A 19,044-nucleotide genomic window follows, 5' to 3' on the forward strand; every position below is an offset into this window, starting at 1 on the left:
CCCTCTTACTGGGAGGTTTGGGGGACAAACAGGCCTGCAAGGGCCCTTCAAGAGTAGAGTCTTTGTGGCCCAAAGCGGGAGAAGGTAGACAAAAATAATACGGGAAGAGGAGACAGGGTTTCAGCAGTCACCAACAGCCCTGCCATGGGTATGCTGAAACCAAGCAGGGCTGGGTGGACCAATGACAGAACACTTTATTCATGTTGTGTGATAGGACAGATTGGCTGGAAGGGGAGGGACGTATCCATATAAAAGATTTGCTCTCAGGTCAGCCGTTTCACGCTGGTGCTGTCTGGGGAAGAATGAGGACCTCCAGGCATGCTGCCGTGGACCTGGGAGTGGTGATCAGGAGAGCCCTGACATGCAGGTGGAGGATGCAGGATAGGGCTGATTTTCAGTTCAACAGCATTTTTGTTTTGTGAGCAGCCAGATGGGCTGTGTCTTCTCTTTTTCTGTGCTGGAGAGACTTAACACTGGAGGACTGGGTTGTGGCTGTAGGGCTGTGCAGAGGCACCAAAGATGCACTCTAGGTTTAAACTTTCAGGGGAAGGGCACTATAGAGAGAGAGAGAGAGAAAGGAAAAGATGGAGATTGCAACTGGGGGGGCCTAGAGCCTGAGCCTTGAGAGGAAGAGGCTGAAGCCAATAAGCTGGGCTAGAGCAAGCGAGCCCAGGTTAGAGGCCTACAGCCAGAGTATCCTGTGGACTGAAGCCAAGATGGCCAGAGCCTGTTCAGGAAGGTCAAAGACAACCAAGTAACACCTGTGAGGCATGGGTGTGGCTATAGGGGAGGATGGAGGCCACAACTGGAGCCCTCAAGGGTTGATTAGGGCCATTAGGGTCATAAGTTGTGACTACCAAGTTCAAGTTGTGTCAGCAGGGTATGAGTAGTTTTGGACTGGGTATGTGAGCCCCCCACAGAGAAAAAAGAGCAAGGGTCTAGTAATGGCCCCTAGAGACCAGGGACTGAATCAGCCCACTAGGCACAAGGGTGCCTACTCCAGGACTCGGGGACATCCTCCTAATCAACAGATAAGGAACATCAAGGCATGGCAAGTGAGATAGATGGGGGGTTCGGGGGGGAGGTTATATAGAAGGTCTGGAGTAGGGGCAGGACTAGGGTGGTCTACAGAGGGTGTCACAGCAGCCCTCAGGGCATGTCCCATCACAAAATGCCATACTGGGTTAGACCAATGGTTTGTCTAGCTCATTATCCAGTCTCTGACAGTGGCAGCAGTGGATGCTATAGAGGGAAACACTGAACTGGATATCTCCAGAGTGAGCTGTCCCCTTTTCAGTACCCTCCCTATCACCCACCTTTATAGGTTTAGAGATGCTGGAGGAAACATCTCCAAGCGTTCTGTTCAATACCCATTAATAGACCTACCATGAATTTATCCAGTCCCTTTTTGAACCTATATTACCCGCTTCCACCACCTTCTGTGGCAATTACTCCAACAAATTCACTAAGCGTTGTATAAAAAAAGTACTGCTGTATTGGGGAAGCGGGGGAAGTAAAAAAACTGTGTCTGCCTATTCAATAGTTAAAAAATTATAAGCAAGTTAAGTTAAGAGTTCATTGCTACTTAAAGGTATCCAATATTTTATTTGGTGTGCTTATTGCAGTCACAGCCTCTCGACTTCGACCTCCTTCCCTAAAGTACAGTCATCTTTTGAGGCTCACCACTGCTGAAATAGAGACCACTTAATATTGTGCATTTTCCACTAACTCTAATTTTTACAAGAGTCCATTAGAACTGCTGAATTGCACTAAGATGCAAAGCAGGAGTTTTGGGTTTAAACCTGTCCTTGCAATCGGCATGCTATGTGATGCTGGGAAAATTATCATAGCCAAAAAGATCAGCTTAGGCTCTAGTGGTGTCTCATGGGGCATTTAGCTCTACATTATTTTAAGACAATTCCAGAGGAAAAATAGAGCAAACACAATGCACAGTGTTTACTTTGGAGGAGATGCTGTTTGCCAGTGTAAAGTTACTTCTGAGGAAGCAGGAAGTAAATTTACACTAGTGAAAATGATACCAGTTTGCGTCATGCATCCTCTACCAGGGTCCATTTTAATCCAGGGTATCCAGTTTCCTCTGCCCTAGTGACCAGGTGCTGTAATATGGCCTACTGCAGACAGTCAGCTTGGGAGAGATGGTCGTGTGTCCATGCTTTACTGCAAAGTAAATTTTTTGTGAAATAAAATCTGAAGAAAATAACTCCAGGATAATCCTATAAGGTATCTGCATCCTAAGTAAATATGGCCCATTTTTCTAGCAGCTTGGAATCAAAGGGCCTCTGAAACCAGGCAGTATTTTTGTCACTGTTTGCCTTTTTAAATGCAGCGAGAGGTCGGTCTCACGAGAAGTAGGAACCGCAAGTTCTGGTTCTAGTCCTTGGTTTGCTCCACCTTGCCTCTGTGATGTGGGGCATGCTTCCTTACCTTGATTTTTTGGAGTTTGGTAGTGAAGTCTGAACAAAAGGGGCGCCTATAGATGTGCAGGGAGCTGGCTCCAATGCACTGGAAAACCAGCATGTTGGAGCAGACTCAATGAATCTGCAAAAATTACTGCGCTCCAGCAGGCTCTAGCATCACGTCTATCAGTGTCCCTGCACTCAGCACCGTACCTACACTCCTATTGCCCTGGGTGATCAGGCCCCCCTACACTGGAGATAATGATAATAATAATGATAATCAGACAAAAAACATACCATTTTCAGGCCCCCTTTCTGTCCCAGCCCTGGGTGGCTGCCTGGTTCATCCATAGCTGTGTCTGGCTCTGCAGGTACTGAAAAACGGAGAGCTAAAGCTCGTTCGATGAGCACCCTGCCACTATTTTTCATCACGGAGGATGCTGATACACATGCTTGGGCCCTTTTAATTAGCATGGCTTGCTAATTAAAGCACCTCCTCATGCCTCCCGGAGCACGTGTAAAAATGCCCAGGGACATTAGACACTCTCCATGCTTTGGTTTCCTGATCTGTCAAATGGGAGTTGGAAGGCCTACGTCACAGGCTTACATCGCTAAGATGAGGGGAGTAGGAAACCTCTCTAGGAAACAGCATCACTACACATGATTATTATAGGAATAGCATATTTTTGTCTGCTGTTTTCAGTCAGACTTATGCTTAGAAACCCATGCAAAGTGTTTGGGAGGTGTTGCTTTTGTTGAGTGGACCCTGGGTCATTTAAGCCTTTAGCACAGGGGTGAATTTTACCTGTGTCGACTACTTGAGTGACCCCTCTTGCACAAGTGTAACCTGCTTCCGATGGCATATCACAGATCCCCCACCTCCGTGCTTGTCCACAGAGAACGTGCATGTGTTTCAGCCCCGCTGGAGCATTTTAGCTCCCTGGAGGTCTCTGATTTTACTCCCCGGCACTGCAGCCGGTACACAAGCACCCCTCGCACAACAAATGGCGGCCTACTCTGATCCATTTTCTTCTTTTGGGATTCTCACCCGCCAAACCCCTATTTGCAGGACCTTGGAAAACAAGACAGCTGAATTGATTCGTGACATACCACTGACAAGCAGCAGCAGCCTTCAGTCTGGGCCAGCTGGTGGAATGCATTAGCTCCTCAAGCCCTTGGATTTGCAAAGCTTTGGTTTATGGTTTCCAGTATGACATACTCCTGACACGGAGCATGTTGGGTGGAAGGAGAGCGCGTTATAATTCGAGGCAATGGAATGTTGTTTTGAAGGCTACAGATATGATATCATGTAGCCTCTGGCCATTTTTTCTTCCTTTTTTTTTTTTTTTCTAGTGGTGGAATCCACTCTGTTATTCATTTTCTGATTTTGATTTGCTTTGAACTTTTTCTGTTTGAAGAGATGAATGCTGGAGTACTGTATCTCATATAATAGCTCCTCTGTTGTGTCTGATTTCCATTCAATGGCATGCTATGTTGTTTTATATAGCAGGGTGGTTGATCAAAGGCATTTTATGTCATTGCTGGAGTCATTAGTGAGTTTTCAGTGTTGTCTGTCCAAGCATTAGGACTGTGGTGTACCTGGGAGCTGTTGTTTGAAGAAAGTACACATAAAATGCCAGGTAGCCCTTAAATTCTCATTTTAGGGAAGCCGTTGTTTGTTGTGATGTTAATTTGTTGGGTGGGGGGGGGAATAAAAATAAAGATATAAAACTTTTTTTTTTCTCTTCTCTGGAGGCAGATCTCTGGCTAGACATGATGCTAAAGTTGTGATCTTTGGGAGTAGCTGGTCAGTGTGCTGTGTTTTGTACCAAATCTCTCAGGAAGCAGCTACGGAAGGGGTGTAAGAAGTGGATTTCTCTCCGTCTCTCACAAAAACACGCTGGCCCCGTTCATATTCAGACTTCTCTGGAGCTAGTGAAGCCTCCTCAGGTCTGCGGAGGTATCTCTGAATGGGCAAATTTCTCCTGTTGTTGTTTTAGGGCCGTCGTTACGGAGCAGTCAGCATTTCTAGGATAAACTCTTATTTCTAAGGATGTGCAACTCAGCAAAAAAATAAAAGATCTGTTCCAGGCTGAAACTCAACATAGAAATATTTTGCCTGGGAGCCCATTTTTCTTCCTTATAACAATGTTTCTCCGTGTGTTTGATGAATAGACTTACAGCCTTTGTCAACTGCAGTATTTTACCCCATTTTTCAGCACAGCATGAACTCCCTCACAAGATGATTTCAACTGTATTTTCCACCTTCTCCTTTTCTCTCTGTTATGTCTCACTGTGGACTCAATGCCTATTGCATGGTTATCTGGGATTGCCATAGATGGAAATGAATGACCCAGGCGGTCCCCACCAGCCTTATGTTCCTATGAGTTGTGTCTTTCCTGCCGAGTTTGACTGTAAGCTCTGCAGGGCAATGGGATATGCTTCTCGTGTAAAGATCCTTATGCACAAGAGTTTCACCATTTTTGTGAAAAGTCTCCCGTGTCACGACCCTGACACCCGCTCAGGAGAGATGCGCTGGAGATTGGCAGCTAAATCCCATGGCGGTTCCACCTGCGGCAAGGATGCTGCATCTCGGGGATATAGGGGCTGAGCAGGACTTTTCTCTGTTATTGATTATTTTAGTAGTCAGTGGTTCTGGGTATTGGACATGAGAGCAAAACACCATGGGTGCATTCAAACAACCATGCACACGCATTTCCCCGGGGACAAACAGCAGTGGCACATACTTGTCCCTGGGGTGCACTTGGGCATGTGCACTCTGGCATGCAGCAAGTTGCCCCAGGTGGGGTAGGCGAGGCTAGGGCCAGCCCCAGGGTTGGCCCCAGCAGCCTTACCTTGGGTTCAGGGGGCTTTCTGGGGCTCCAGTGGTGGCAATCTGGTGTGCAGAGCCTGGAGCATGGCTCTTGCCATCCACACTCTGGCTTCAGGCAGCTTACACTGCTGCCACAAGCACCACCTTGCTTTTTTTAGGCATGGGGTTTTTTTTGGACACTGGTCACCCCTGCTCTATAGGATCAACAACTGGCCTTCAGCTCTTATGCAAGCTGCACTGGAACTGAAATCAGTGGGATTTGTGCCAGAACAAGGATGGAGAAAATACTTTTGGATATTTTCCATGTGTACCAAAAGCCAGTCAATTCAGGGATCTGGATAAAACTTTCATCCCCCGTGGGAAGAAAAAATCCAGAGAGAAGGAAAAAAGAATGCTGCCTGGTCCAGTTTTCACAGGACACACCATTAGCTTGTGTCCCACAAGACATCACTGAAGCCAAGGGCTCGCCAAGAAGTCACCGCAGGGCAGCCATTGTGGACCAGATCCTGTTACACCTATTAAGCATCTAAGTGGACTTGGGTGCCCAAGTGTGATTCTATTCCACACTGTTCAAGGCCTGAAAATCCACAAATGGACCTACTTTTGTAACGTGCCAACATCTGACCCCTAAAGAACGAGTCATACAGAAGCAACGAGGAGGTAGAGGACCCATGCACTTGTTGTGTTAACTATTCTTCAGGGCCCTGAGCAGGATGGACTAGAATCCCACTGTAGCCACTCAGGAACATATTAGGTGGAAAAGAATCTGGCCCTAAGTGAATTTCAAGAACAGCCAGAGCAAGAAGAGTAGCCGAAAAAATCTCAAGATTACCGTGGAATATCTGTGCTTGGCGGTTTTTAAGACGCGGCTAGACGAAGCTTTGGCTGGGATGATCTAGTTGGGGATAGTCCTGCTTTGAGCAGAGGGTTGGGCTAGATGTGACCTCCTGAAGTCCCTTCCAGCCCTAATTTTCTATGATTCTATGATGATGATTATTTTTTATGGAATGGAAAATACACTTTTAGGATGAAGGGTTTAAACCAACTTCTAGCTATTGGTAATTAGGAAGACAAACTCCCCCCTTGGGGCTAAATACCCCTGTGCCTGCCTACTGGGGTGCTCTCTTGTTCCTTCTGAAGCAACCACTGCAGGTCACGATCAGAAACACAATGGGGGAGCTGGACCCGACTCTCGTGTAGTGGGGTGGTTTCCTTGTTCCAATTTGAATGTGTTTGAAGCCTCCAGTCCATATTCTGGACTCAAGTCAGTTGAAAAATGTGCAAGTTTCTTTGAAACATCCCAGTTCTGAATATTTATCCCTGGCAGGAACGGAGCTCAGGGGGAAGGAAACCATAGCAAATCCCAGCATTGGGGCTGACAGCTGACATTACCTTTCCTTACGCTGAAAATCCTCTCTGGGTGTAAACGGCTTATGCATAAAACAAGCTGCATCTTCAACCCATGTTTTTGCACTATGAGACAACAATATGTGCAGGAAGCTATCAGTGACATAGGGGTGTTGTCATCAGGTCCCTTGGAAAGAAAGCATTTAGATTTTCATTTGTTCAGAAGCATCCAGTGATAGAGAGAGAGCCAGTATGCCACACCTAGAAGCCATTATTCTTGCAGAGACTAGCTAGAAGTAGCTAGAAACTGTGAAGAAAGGGCCCAAGTTGGTTTCAGCTATAGGTGCAAAGGTGCCATTTGACTTTAAAGAGAATTAGATGGAGACTTTAGGACAAAATTCTCTTCTGTACAGTGGGCCAGGTGAAGCCACCTCTGCCACTTCATTGCACTTGTGGTCTATTATGAACACTAAGTGGTTTGTTGGCTGTGCACTGCCCGCTTTTGGAAGCAATTGTATTAGTCTGGGATTTTCCAAAATGCCATGAGCACACCTAATTAGAGGTGGTTCTCACCAGTTGTAGGGTTTGTGAAGAAAGAAGTAGAGAGCAGTTCAGCCTGAGTCCTAATTTAGTGGGCTATCACTGGATCTCCACACCTCGGTACCATTAGCTTGACAGCTCCGGGTAAAGCCAGCGTTAACATTTCCATTGACTGCTGTGGCAAGCAAAACGGGCCAATGCAGAAATTCCTAGTGTTATTTCTAGTAACTTGTGGCAGCAAGATAAGGGGATTGCTGAGGGTGTATACTGTGGGACACCTGTTCTATGTCTTCAATTTAATGGCTCATATTTTATTGGGTGTAATAAAAAAAAACGTAACTTGGATCATGTTTAGCTTCTGTTTCAAAATTTCTCTTACTAAACTGAATGAATGAGTTCTGTGTGCACAGTTAGGTTTATAGGCAGCAACTCACTGGGCACATTTTATTGAAGTCAACAGAACTGAAGCACTCGCTTAAGTGCTTTGCTAAGTAGGGATGACTTCGAGACCACGTGGAATGATAATGATAACTTTAAGCTTGAAGTGAAAATCAGTGGGTGTGCCTGCACAAAACACTTTACTGTGCATTAGACTAATATAATGCACAGTAAAGCATCACTGTCTACACATGCACAGCAATTACTGTGCAATAGATTACTCTAATGCCATATTTTCTAGTACCTGTAGATACAGGTCCTAGAAATAGGCGCATTAAACTAATGTGCTGAAATGCATGTGTAGACGCTGACCAGGAGCAAATTACTCCCAGTTAGCCTAGGCAGCAAGGGGCCACAGGGAGCAGAGAGAGCTGTCCTGGCTTAGTGGGAGATTGCCTTCTAGCCACTTGGACATCTGGATGCAACCTGGATGGTCCCAATCTCCACATTGGCAGTTGCCCAGAACCAGGACAGTTCTCCATGCCCCATAGAGATCGGGAAAGTCCTGATTTGTGAGGGGCTGGCAGGCAGCTGCCTGCCAAGCCAGGATAGCTCCCCCCTTTCCCCTGGAGCCCATCCAGTCTCCCCACAACTGGCAGGGAGCTGCTCGCTGAGCTGGGACAGCTTCCCTTCTCCCTCCCATCCCAGCCAACCCTGTGCAGTTCAAGGCTGCCCCAGGGCTGGGACAGCTAGGGGCTGGCACCCAGGGGAGCCTGGACTTTCCTTGGCTGCTTCAGAGGGGCTCAGGGCTGAGTATCCCTGCTCCTCTCAGATGCAATCTTTCCCCAAAGTGGGCGCGCATATGGACGTGCACCTGGGAGCACTTTAATAATCCTCAATTTGTTGCAGAGAAAATTCAGGCCTATTAATTGCACATGTAGATACACCCAGTGGGACTCAAGCATGTTATACTAATCACTCCTTGCTACTTGCATTGCAGTAGCCCTAAAGAACCAAGGATAAGGACAGCATGGTGGTAGGTGCTATAGAAAAACTTAAGACGTTTCTGTCCCCAAAGTTTGCCGTCTAAATGCAGTTAAGCACATACTTAAGTGTCCATAATCTCAAGGTATTTTCCCCTTGTTTTCCAGCTTTGTGTCATATGTTTAAAACTTAGTGTTGGCGTGTTGGACTATTACCGCTGTTCTCCATATCTACCCTGTTTCTCAGACAGAGCCATCCTGGTGGATACAACTCTTCCTCCTCTGAGAGGTCTCTATGTCTTGGGACGCCTGGAATTCCCAATCAACTCCAGCAACGTCCTTAGTGCAGCCTGTGTAGTGGTTGCAGGTGGTGAGCTGAAAGTGGGTAAGTGAGTAGCAGAAATTCCTGATGCTTGGATTTAAACTTACTTACTGGTTTGAAAAAAAAAATGACAAGGATGCTAGGCGCACTAGTAAAATAAGGTCATCTCTTCTACCTCTTCTCCTGTGATACAGTCAAAGCAAGGGTTCTGCTCAGAGCTGTGAGGTGGGGTAGACTGTGCGGTGGGACTAATATATATGTATGTGTGTGTATACATATACCTATACATGCATGCACATACGTGCACACACATATCTATCAGTTGAAATCTATTCGGCTGGGATGGTCTAGCTGGGGCTGGCCCTGCTTGGAGCAGGGGGTTGGACTGTGACCTCCTGAGGTCCCATCCAGCCCTAACTTTCTGTGATTCTGATCCCATTGAAACGAATACAAAACTCCCATTGATTTCCTTGGGGCCAAGATTTTACCCATCCTATATAAAAATGCTGAGTTTTAATTGTATCCTTCTACCCTTCATCCGTTGTATGTTCTTCAAAGCAGAGTCTCTTAACCGGTGCAGATGTAGGCCCAGCCTCACATTATGTGTGCTGCCATAAGTGGCACAAAGCACATTTAAATACAAACTCGTGCAGACCCACACCACATAGGAGCCCAGGATATGGGATAAGGGATGGCACAGCTGGGTTGATGCCACCGGGCCTGTCCCTGTTGCTGCACAAGGTGTCAGAGACTGTTATAGGATATAGTGCTGGCACTGCTGCTTATGTCCTGAGTAGCACCAATGTCATTGGGGCTGTTCTATAGCATCAGCAATGAGAAAATCATTGCCTTTCCCTGAAAAAGTAATTACTCACATAATTCTCTTTAAACACGAAGCTTCATAAAGTCGAGGATTTTATTTACTTACCAGAATCCTTCGGACTCTCAGCTCACCATGTTGGTCACTCCCTGACCTCTCTCAAGATTGGTTTTATGAACTTTCAAACGAGAATTTGTTTGAGTAATCACCTTTCCAAGAAGTCTGCTCAGAGATTTTTTTGTTGTTAATCTCGAGGGACTGGCTAGTTAATACAGGTTTGGCAAAAGAGATCTTTTATTGCCTTGAGTTTTGCTTTGAAGGAAAAAAAGAGAGGCTTAGAAACTAGCAAAGGAGGTCAGCGCATTTTTAAATATGCCTGCTAGTTTGCTGCTCTGACCCTTTTGCCGTTTAAAGGTGATTTGAGATTGATTTGAAGGAAATGAATGTTCCTCGCTGCCTAAGCGCAGTTAAAAGCAGGGAGGACTTCACTGCTGTATAGACTCTCTGAGAGCAAATGCCTGTGGATCGAGGGTGGCAGTAGGGGGCAAACAGGTATCTGCAGCTGTACGACGTCCTCCAGAGAAATATCCTCTTTCCAAATTCAGCAGCAAAGGTGATAGATGGATATCATCTTTCCACTCGGCTCGCAAACTCCTCTAGTGGCTTTGACACTCATCTGTAAAATGGGGAGGGAACAATCCCCCACCCCCGCCCATGTGTTCCAGGCCTGAAGGTAACTTCTCGGAGCCCATCTGTCCAATCCTGTGTGTGCCATGCCCGAAGGAAGGTTTTTCATCCCATCTGTCCAATTCTACCACACCCTAAAGAAATCCTGACACAAGATAGATAATGAGACAGTTTAGTAAACAAAGTTAATAGATGTGGACATCAGCACTCAGCATTGCCCGAATAGGAGCCTAAGACTGACGCCATCTGATCCAAACCCCAACATCCTCCCTGCGGGGGAGCGGCTCAGTGCTCTTGCAGCCATTGTTGGCTAAATTGCCTTGTTCCCGTTCTGGAGAATGGCAAGCTGAGGCATGGGGTGGCTAAAGGACCTGTCCGGGCCATCACAATGACCCATGGCAGAGTCAAAAATAGGACCCATCGCTTGGATTTCCTAGTTCTCCACCCTATGTCATGATTCTTAGTTTCTGGTTGCCACCGTTGAGAGCGCAGGTCCTCATAGCAACGAGAAGGAGGGTTAAAGCACAGAAGTGATAGCACATAGGTGCACTGGACTAGAAGGGACTTGTCGCATCACTGAGTCCAGTCATTGTACAGGCAGCAATAGTTTTCAAGCCAAGAGAAATGTTCATTGCAGTAAAATTCAAGGCTGGACAATTCCTGGCTGTAAGTCTTTGAGAGAGCTGATTTTCTTTTCTTTTCTTTTCTTTTCTTTTCTTTTGGCCAAAATTGTGGTTGGGGAAAAGTATTGTAGATGAATCAGCTCTTTGCTCCCAGCTCTTAACACCCTTTTGACATTGAAGGCTTTCCTGTCATTTTGCCTTCGTACACAGTTTGTAACTCAATGGTCATTTTGTATTATGGGTCTTCCTCTTTACCTGATTGACAAGGGAGGATAATCTGTTATAGCTCTTGGCCAGGGAGGGTAGCCTTTTAGCTTAAGTTCCTGATACAATGATTAGCATTACAATGGCATTTCAGGAACGCTGTAGTTATGCTCCACAATATCTCTGTGTTACAAAATAGGGAATGATCCACAGTTTCATAGATTCATAGAAGTTCGGGGCTGGAAGGGACCTGACAGCTACGGAAACCGAGGCTCAGTGAAGTTAAGTGACTTGCCAAAGGTCACTAGCAAGTCAGTGCCAGACACAAACACCCAGAAAATATTGACCTTAACCTCTCAGCAGATTTAACTAGGCTTCACTTTGAGCTCAATGAGTTTATTTTGACCCCACATTCAGAGTTGACATGCAACCCCTCTTTAATTCCAACTGATTCAAATGTCTGCAATGCTCCCTCACAAAGCAAAGCCACTAATTCCTCCCCCCCCGCATGTCTGATTAGGAGGTGTTGAAATGCTGATGCCATTTGCACCAGCGTCAGTTCATCAGACTTATTTCTGTTTCCTTTCAGCATCCAGCTGTTCTTTGCTGGCAGACTGTTTTTGCCTGTCACAACAAAGTAAACTAGAACAACGCCCCTGCACTCACCAATTATCCAGATAGACTTTTTTAGTCTCAAACTTGTCATATATTGTTTTAGATATCTGGTGAGGGCTGCTTGTCAGTCTTGTTCTTTTATTCCAGGCAAGACGCCTGAGGTCATCATTAGTTCATGACTTGATTGTCTGGAGATGAAGCACCAGACATTTCTGAAGTCTCTATCATTGCTTTCAGCATGAGAGCTGCGTGGCACTGACTTGCCTGCTTTTTCTATGAATGGAAAATTTCAGAAGCAATAAGCTTCCCCCGTATTGTCTTCCTAGTTGGCAGGTCTTAAGAGATTCTTGAGATGACCACATCATCGTGCGGGGTAGTGCCTGACCTGAGGAGCACTCGGTGCAGCCGGTAGATATGTGGCAGCTCTGTAGCATACCCTGGCATCTCCAAGCTCTCCAATTTCTCCATCATGTGGACCACAGTTTGATGGGAAGATTGTTTCATGGGCCCCACCTCCCATCACATTGGAAGTGGTACAACATCTCTGTGATAGCTATGATAAGAAACTATGATAGCTATGACAAGGCAAAGGAACATACCTCCTACAGGCTCGGTGGTGCCAACTTAACTAGCACCGTAACTGAAAGGGACCTGGGGGTAATAATGGACCACAGTATGAATAAGAGTTGGCAGTGCCATACTGTAGCCAGCTGAGCAAACAGTACTCTGGCATGCTTCAACTGATGCATCTCCAGCAAAACCAAGGAGGTGATTCTTCTGCTTTACTCAGCATTGGTGAGACCGCAGCTGGGGTACGGCGTCCAGTTCTGGGCAGCGCACTTTAACAAAGACGTGGTAAAGCTTGAGAGAGTCCAAAGAAGAGCCACCTGTGTGATCAGAGACTTGCATGGCAAGCCATACGAGGAAAGGCTGAGGGATCTGGGACTCTTCAGCCTGAAGAAAAAAAGGCTGAGAAGGGACCTGGTAGCAGCTTACCACTCTACCAGGGGAGTACATCAAGGGCTCGGTGAACAACAGTTCACCAGGGCACCCTTGGGGAAAACCATGAGTAATGGCCACAAACTCCTGGAAGACCATTTCAGACTCAACATTAGGAAAAACTCCAGAGTCAGGGTGTCCAGACTGTGGAATAAACTCCCTCCAGAGGTGGTGCAGTCGCCTACCCTGGAAATCTTCAAGAGGAGACTGGACGGTCACCTCACTGGGGTCACCCGACCCCCAGTTGTCTTTTCTGCCGAGTGCAGGGGGCTGGACCCGATGATCTTACAAGGTCCCTTCCAGCCCCTTACAATCTATGAATCTATGAATATTAGGGAATTATTCAAGACATTTTTAATTGTCATTAATGTGATGAGCATTTTGTTCCATTTGAAAAAAATAATGTTTATGGCACCATCTGCTTTAGTCAATCAGTTCTCGCCAACTTCTGCTTGGTCCTTGTTCTCCCCTTGGGGTATACCCTACCTATCTCATTTACATCTCTTGGATGTCCATCTCTTATGGACAGCCAGCAGCTCCACTCTTGCAGTGGCCCAAGGTCGTAGCAGCAGCCCTGGTTTTCATCTGTTTCTTTCTTGTGGCAAAAGCCTCTAGTGGAGGAAGATGGCTTGGGTGTCTTCCTTCTTTAAAGCTGTTTTTACAGGCATCTAGATCCACAGTGAAGAGCCCCTGACAAACCAGCAGGAAAAGAGGAAAGGTCCATGCCACCTGATCAGCTGATTACCAGCAAATGTCCCACCTTGATGCCCGAAAACCATAGACATTTTTCTATGGTGGGGAATCAACCTAGTCAAATCCCCAAAGGCTTGCATTCAGGTAATACAAACTACCACCAGAATCACTTCTGTTCACACAGCAACATATATTTGCCAATGAGAAAAACCATGAAGAAAAATCATAAGCACGGAGATTGTTTCCTATTTACAACAGCTGTCCTGGAGAACCAGACTGCAAAAGCAGAGGTGGTGTTGAAAGGAGACACCCAACATCCTGCGAAAGACTTGAACGGCTTTGTTCTAGAGGAAAATCACAAATAATGTGAGGCACAACATCTGGAAGCAAACTGGGATCTGAAAACAATGGGAAAAAAAATAAACTGTTGGAGCACAATGACAAAATTAGGTTCAGGCTGCAATCTGGAAAGTAACAAATTTCGGGTAGAAAAAGAGCAGGGTAGAAAATAGACTGTCAGGACCTAATCCCTCTTATGTAATGGGAGCGGTGTGTGGTGGCTTTCTGTCCTCACCGGTGAATTGAGGTGCTGGGATCTGCTTTGGCCTTTAAGCTAGCACAGCTGGGGCCCTTAGCTTGGCCATTCATAATGCAGGCCTCCCACTTTCTGTCTTTGCTGCTGCTGACCTTCATTGCTATGGCATCCGAGTCCAAAATCTAGTCACATATAACATGAAACCATGAGTTTAGTTGACTTGTGTTTGGCTCCTTTTATTTTTTTTTTTCTGTAGACCCTCCTTTGCAGGCATTGAGGCTCCAATTCACCGGCTGTGAAACTAGGAGTGATCTACAGGAATAACCTGACACGTATGGATAGAGCTTGGCAAGCTATAACATCCTTTTCTCTGAAGGAAATTCTCATTTTTAATTTTTTTTTTTCTCATCTGGGAAGTCAAACCTGTTTTTTTTATTTTTTATGGGAGAAGATTATCAAAAATTTGCCTTTGGGGAGAAGCAAAGTAGAACCTGGCAGTTTGCTGTAGAGAGGACAGGAACCTTTCCAGTGGTCAGCTATGAAGCTGGCATTACTGATTTCCCAAATGGAAAATTTTGGGTTTTCCTTGGAAAATGTTGGTTTTACAAAAGGGTTTTCTTTTCCCGTTGGAATCCCTCTGCTGGAAAATTCCTTATTAGCTCTCCAGGTAAGCAGCCCTTTTGAGTGAATTAATAACTTTAATCCTTAGCATTGCAGTCTGTCAGATCACTGTGAAAACATTCACAAAACAGATCTCACCAAGTTGATCAAATTACAGTGCCAAGTAATCCATTGATTCGTGGTTATGAAATCCAAAAAAGACAGTTTTATAGTTTCTTAGTTGTTAGGGGCTGGAAGGGACCTTACAGATCCTGGGGTCCAGCCCCCCTGCCCTTGGGCAGGAAAGACCACTGGGGTTAGATGACCCCAGCAAGATGATCATCAAGTTGTGATCATCCAGTCTGACTTCTTGTAGAAAACAGGTTTGCCCTGAATTAATTCCTGTTGGAACAAGTGAATATCTTTTGGAAAAATATCCAATCTGGATTTGAAAAATTGCCAGTGATGAAAAATCCTTGAGAATTAATTACTCTGACAGTTAAAAATTTGCACTGTCTCGCTAGTCTGATTTTACCAGCCAACCATTGCACAGAATCATAGAAAATGAGTGTTGGAAGGGACCTTAGGAGGTCATCTAATCCAACCTCCTGCTCCAAGCAGGACCATCCAGCTATATTATCCCAAACAACGCTATCTACCTGGGTCTTAAAAACCTCAAAGGAGGGAGGTCCCACAACCTCTCTGGGTAACCTGTTCCAGTGCACTGCTACCCTCCTAGTGAGAAAGCTTTTCCTGATATCTAACCTCAACTTCCCTTGCTGCAGCTTGAGCCCGTTGTTCCTTCTGTCATCTGCCCCCACTGACAAGAGTCCAGCTCCATCCTCTTTGCAACCCCCCTTTAGGGAGTTGAAGGCTGCTATTAACCTTCCCCCCTCATCAGGTTTCTCTTTCCCAGAATAAATAGGCCCAGTTCCCTCAGTCTTTCCTTATAAATCATGTGCCTCAGGCACCTAACCATCATTTTGTTTTGTTTTGTTACCCTCCGCTGGACTCTCTCCAGCGTCTCTCTAGCATTTTATCTGCTAAACTAAAGACACCTCTATGATCAAATTGTTGTCCTTTATAAAGATATTTACTACGTGATCAAATCGCACCTTAACCTTTAATAAACTAAAAAGATCAGGTTCCTGGCATTTCTCACTGCAGAGTACCCTTCCCATTGTTTAATCATCACTCTTGCTTTCCTATGAGCCCCCAACCATTCATCAACATCCTTTCTGAGTTGTTGGCACCAGAACTGGTTACAGTATTCCTGTAATATCACCTTTTCTGTCTAGTTCTTCTTTTCTTCAGCATTTGCTCTGTAGTTTTACATCCTACTGTGGTCAGACCAACAGGACTGTAGTTGCTGGAGTCCTTTTACTCTCCTTCCTTAAATAAATGTGTTACATTTGCCATGCTCCGATCATATGGTAGCAGCCCAGACACTGATAGAGTTATTAAAGATAATAGCAATTGGAGCTGTAATATGGTGAGCCCATTCCAAATTCTGGGATAGTCCAATCTGGTCACCCCAACTTGGGCTACGGAGCCCTTTGACCAAGATTCTCCACCTATTAAGCATTTGAGGGGACCTTACTGCTTAAGAGAGATGTTGTTCCACTCTGTTTGGTTCTCCGGAAATCCATCAATACATATAATTTTCTAACATCCCGACATCTTACTCTTAAGACTGCGTCCCCAAAAAAGTAGCAAAAAGGAGGATGCCCCATCCACTTCTTGCACTGACTGTTTTTAGGGACTTGAGTAGAGCAGAATGGGATCGCATGTAGGTGCCTAAGTCCACCTACATGTCTAATAGGTGGATCTTCCCTTGATGTATTGCTTTCAGATTGGCTGTGACAATTTTGTTTCTGGCCCTTCATTCCTCTGAGATATCTTGCTTTTGCGTCCACATTCCAGGATATCACCCTGTGTGAAAATTGAGGCAAAGTACTCCATGATTTTTGGGGACATGCCTAGACTGTTTTTCATCTTTACTGTCTCTTCAGAGTGGTCCCACTTCTTTTTTCCTTATATTCTTTTTTCACTTATAGTCGAAGAACTTTTTGTTATTTATTTTAATTTCTTCTGCAAGGCCTAAATTAGGTTGACTCTTGCTAGTTCTCACTCAATGCTCACACTACCTGATCTCTAATATTTACCCTTCTTTGCTGATCAGGTTTTTTTCTGCATTGGTTATAGGCATGGGCAGATCTGGATCACACCCTTCCCTGGCTGTGCAAAATAGGCACAGTCAAGTCTCGGAGTTCACTGGCTTGTCAACACAGACCCTGAAATGCCACTGTGGCACCCTGGGGGTGAATGCCACTGCCCCCCCCACATTTCCTGGGACTGAACTCAGAGGCAGGAGAAAAGTGGGGTGAGCAGCAGCATCCCCCCTGGATCCACCCGTGGTTATAATCTCTATCCTAGTATTCTTTCAGATAATTAATAAAAGTTTTAGTTTGTGGGTCCACAAACAAGTTGTTAACTAGTGTAAGCTTAAATTGTGTCAGCATCTGCAAGGGAAGTGCTCATGCACATGTTTTCACCCAAGTGCAGCCGAGAGTTAGGTTACCTTCCAATTCAGGTCTTGGTCTAAAAGAGTAGCTGCCTTGTTGTGAGGTCACACCCTGGCTGACCTTGTTCACATATGATTGGATCCCAGAGTGATGCCTGTTGGACCCCATTTGCAAATATGATCCTCATTCACATTTACACCTGCATTTCAGGATCTATCAGCTAGCTAGCTAGTCACATGTTGAGTTTGGTTTGCTGTAGTTTCTAAATCCAAACATCATTTAGTACTATCTCCAATGCCTTACAGAAATTTTAGTGCTTTGATTTTAGGCAGCTCAGGGAGCTCTTCTTAACCCCTAGATTGTCCACACATTAAGACATGTAAACGAGTTTTAAGCACCCTTTAGGCATCTAAACATTGCACCAGTCCAGGGCAGGTTTATCTCTGATCCATGTTACCTAGCTCATGTCCACCAATGTGTGGCCACTCCCCAGATGTAAGCCACCCAAGTTTCATTCTTCCAGTATCCCAGGATGCAGTGTTCCCTCGCCCTCGCCTTCTGTCCTGTGTGGACAGCTCAGAGCTATAGCTCCTAGTCAGGCCCCTGCTCACCAGCCTCTAGTGGTGAGTCGCAGCTCTGTGGGATGGGGACAGTCAGAGAAAGTTTTTAGCCTTAACATGTAATTATTTTAATTTTTATTTTAACTATTTTTTTATAACTTTTTATAAAATGATTTTTTTTTAACCATTTGAACTAACACCAATCACCATTTGAGAAGCTTAACATGCAGTGTGTAATAAGACCCTTAGTGTACTCCCTCAACCAAATTTGTAAGCTTAATGGGAAAAGATACCAAACTAGTTTGACAGGGGTTAGTTATTTGCCCTAAACCCATGTTGATGGTCTTTAATTATGTCATGCTCTCTCATTTCTTTTTTCTATGGTGTCTTGTGTCAGCCATTCCATTTGATGTCCAGGACTGATGTTAGACCAACAGACGGGCTGTCATTTTTGTCATTGTTCAATAATTGGCACAATGTGAGGTTTCTTTCTGTCTTTTGGAATTTCGCCTGCTGCTCCAAGACTTATTGAACATAACAGTAATAGTCCAGTCAGCTGCTGGACCATCTTCTTAAAAAGTCTTGAATGCAAGATACTCAGTCCTGTTGACTCCAAAATGTCTGATTTTAGTGCTGGCTGCTTAATGAGAAGCGCTTAGTTGTCAGGCTTCAGTATGACTATTTGTCCTTCCTTCTCCCAGAGAAGAAAGGTCTACTAAATACTTCCGCTGCTTCTTTTGCAGCAGAATACTGTCCTTTGGTTCTCATCTCCGCTGGCCGTAGATGTTTCCTGCGTCCTTTTGCTTCCTTTGTCTTTTTTTTTTTAAACTTACCTTCTCATTTATATGTTTAACCATTATCTTTCCCTTCATCCATTTGCTTTATATTTGCTTCTTTTTTTTATAGCTGCCATTGCTTCACCTCCAATCCAGGTTGTACTTTAACAAATGAGATCGTCCCTAAGCATTGCTTATATAGTTTTTCTTAATTCTTAAAACTCGTGAGAGTTTTAAAAGATTATAGTTCTTTCCCCTTTTAAACTTTCTTTTCAAATTCAAACTTGATTTCATTTATTAGAGTTCTCATTTTCAAGCTTTTTCCTGTAGTCATTAATGCTAGAAATATGTTGGTTTTTTTTTTTAAAATTAAAGATGGGATATTGTTATATTTTTGCAATTCTTTTTAATAGACACACACACACACACACACACACACACACACACACACACACACATACATGCAAGCACACTGGTTTATGAAAAAAAAAAGAAGGTAATTTAATTTATTTGTCAATACCAGTAAAAAAGCTGGTCAAGATAATTAAAAAAAGGAGTATCAAAAACTATAAGCCTCAAACTCCATG

General features: G+C 44.8%; 1 protein-coding gene across 1 annotated transcript in view; it reads left to right on the top strand.

Annotated features, from left to right (window-relative positions):
- LOC102376036 (fibrocystin-like) overlaps window positions 1-19,044 on the top strand; it is a gene marked incomplete at its 5' end in the record, with an annotated part of 317,838 nt that overhangs the window by 174,577 nt on the left and 124,217 nt on the right. The window contains one exon of the mRNA XM_025206503.1: window positions 8,746-8,883. Within this exon, the coding sequence (XP_025062288.1) occupies window positions 8,746-8,883 (138 nt within the window). The remainder of the gene's footprint in view (window positions 1-8,745; window positions 8,884-19,044) is intronic.

Source organism: Alligator sinensis, unplaced genomic scaffold (assembly GCF_000455745.1).
Source record: "Alligator sinensis unplaced genomic scaffold, ASM45574v1 scaffold293_1, whole genome shotgun sequence".
Taxonomy (NCBI): Eukaryota; Metazoa; Chordata; order Crocodylia; family Alligatoridae; genus Alligator; species Alligator sinensis.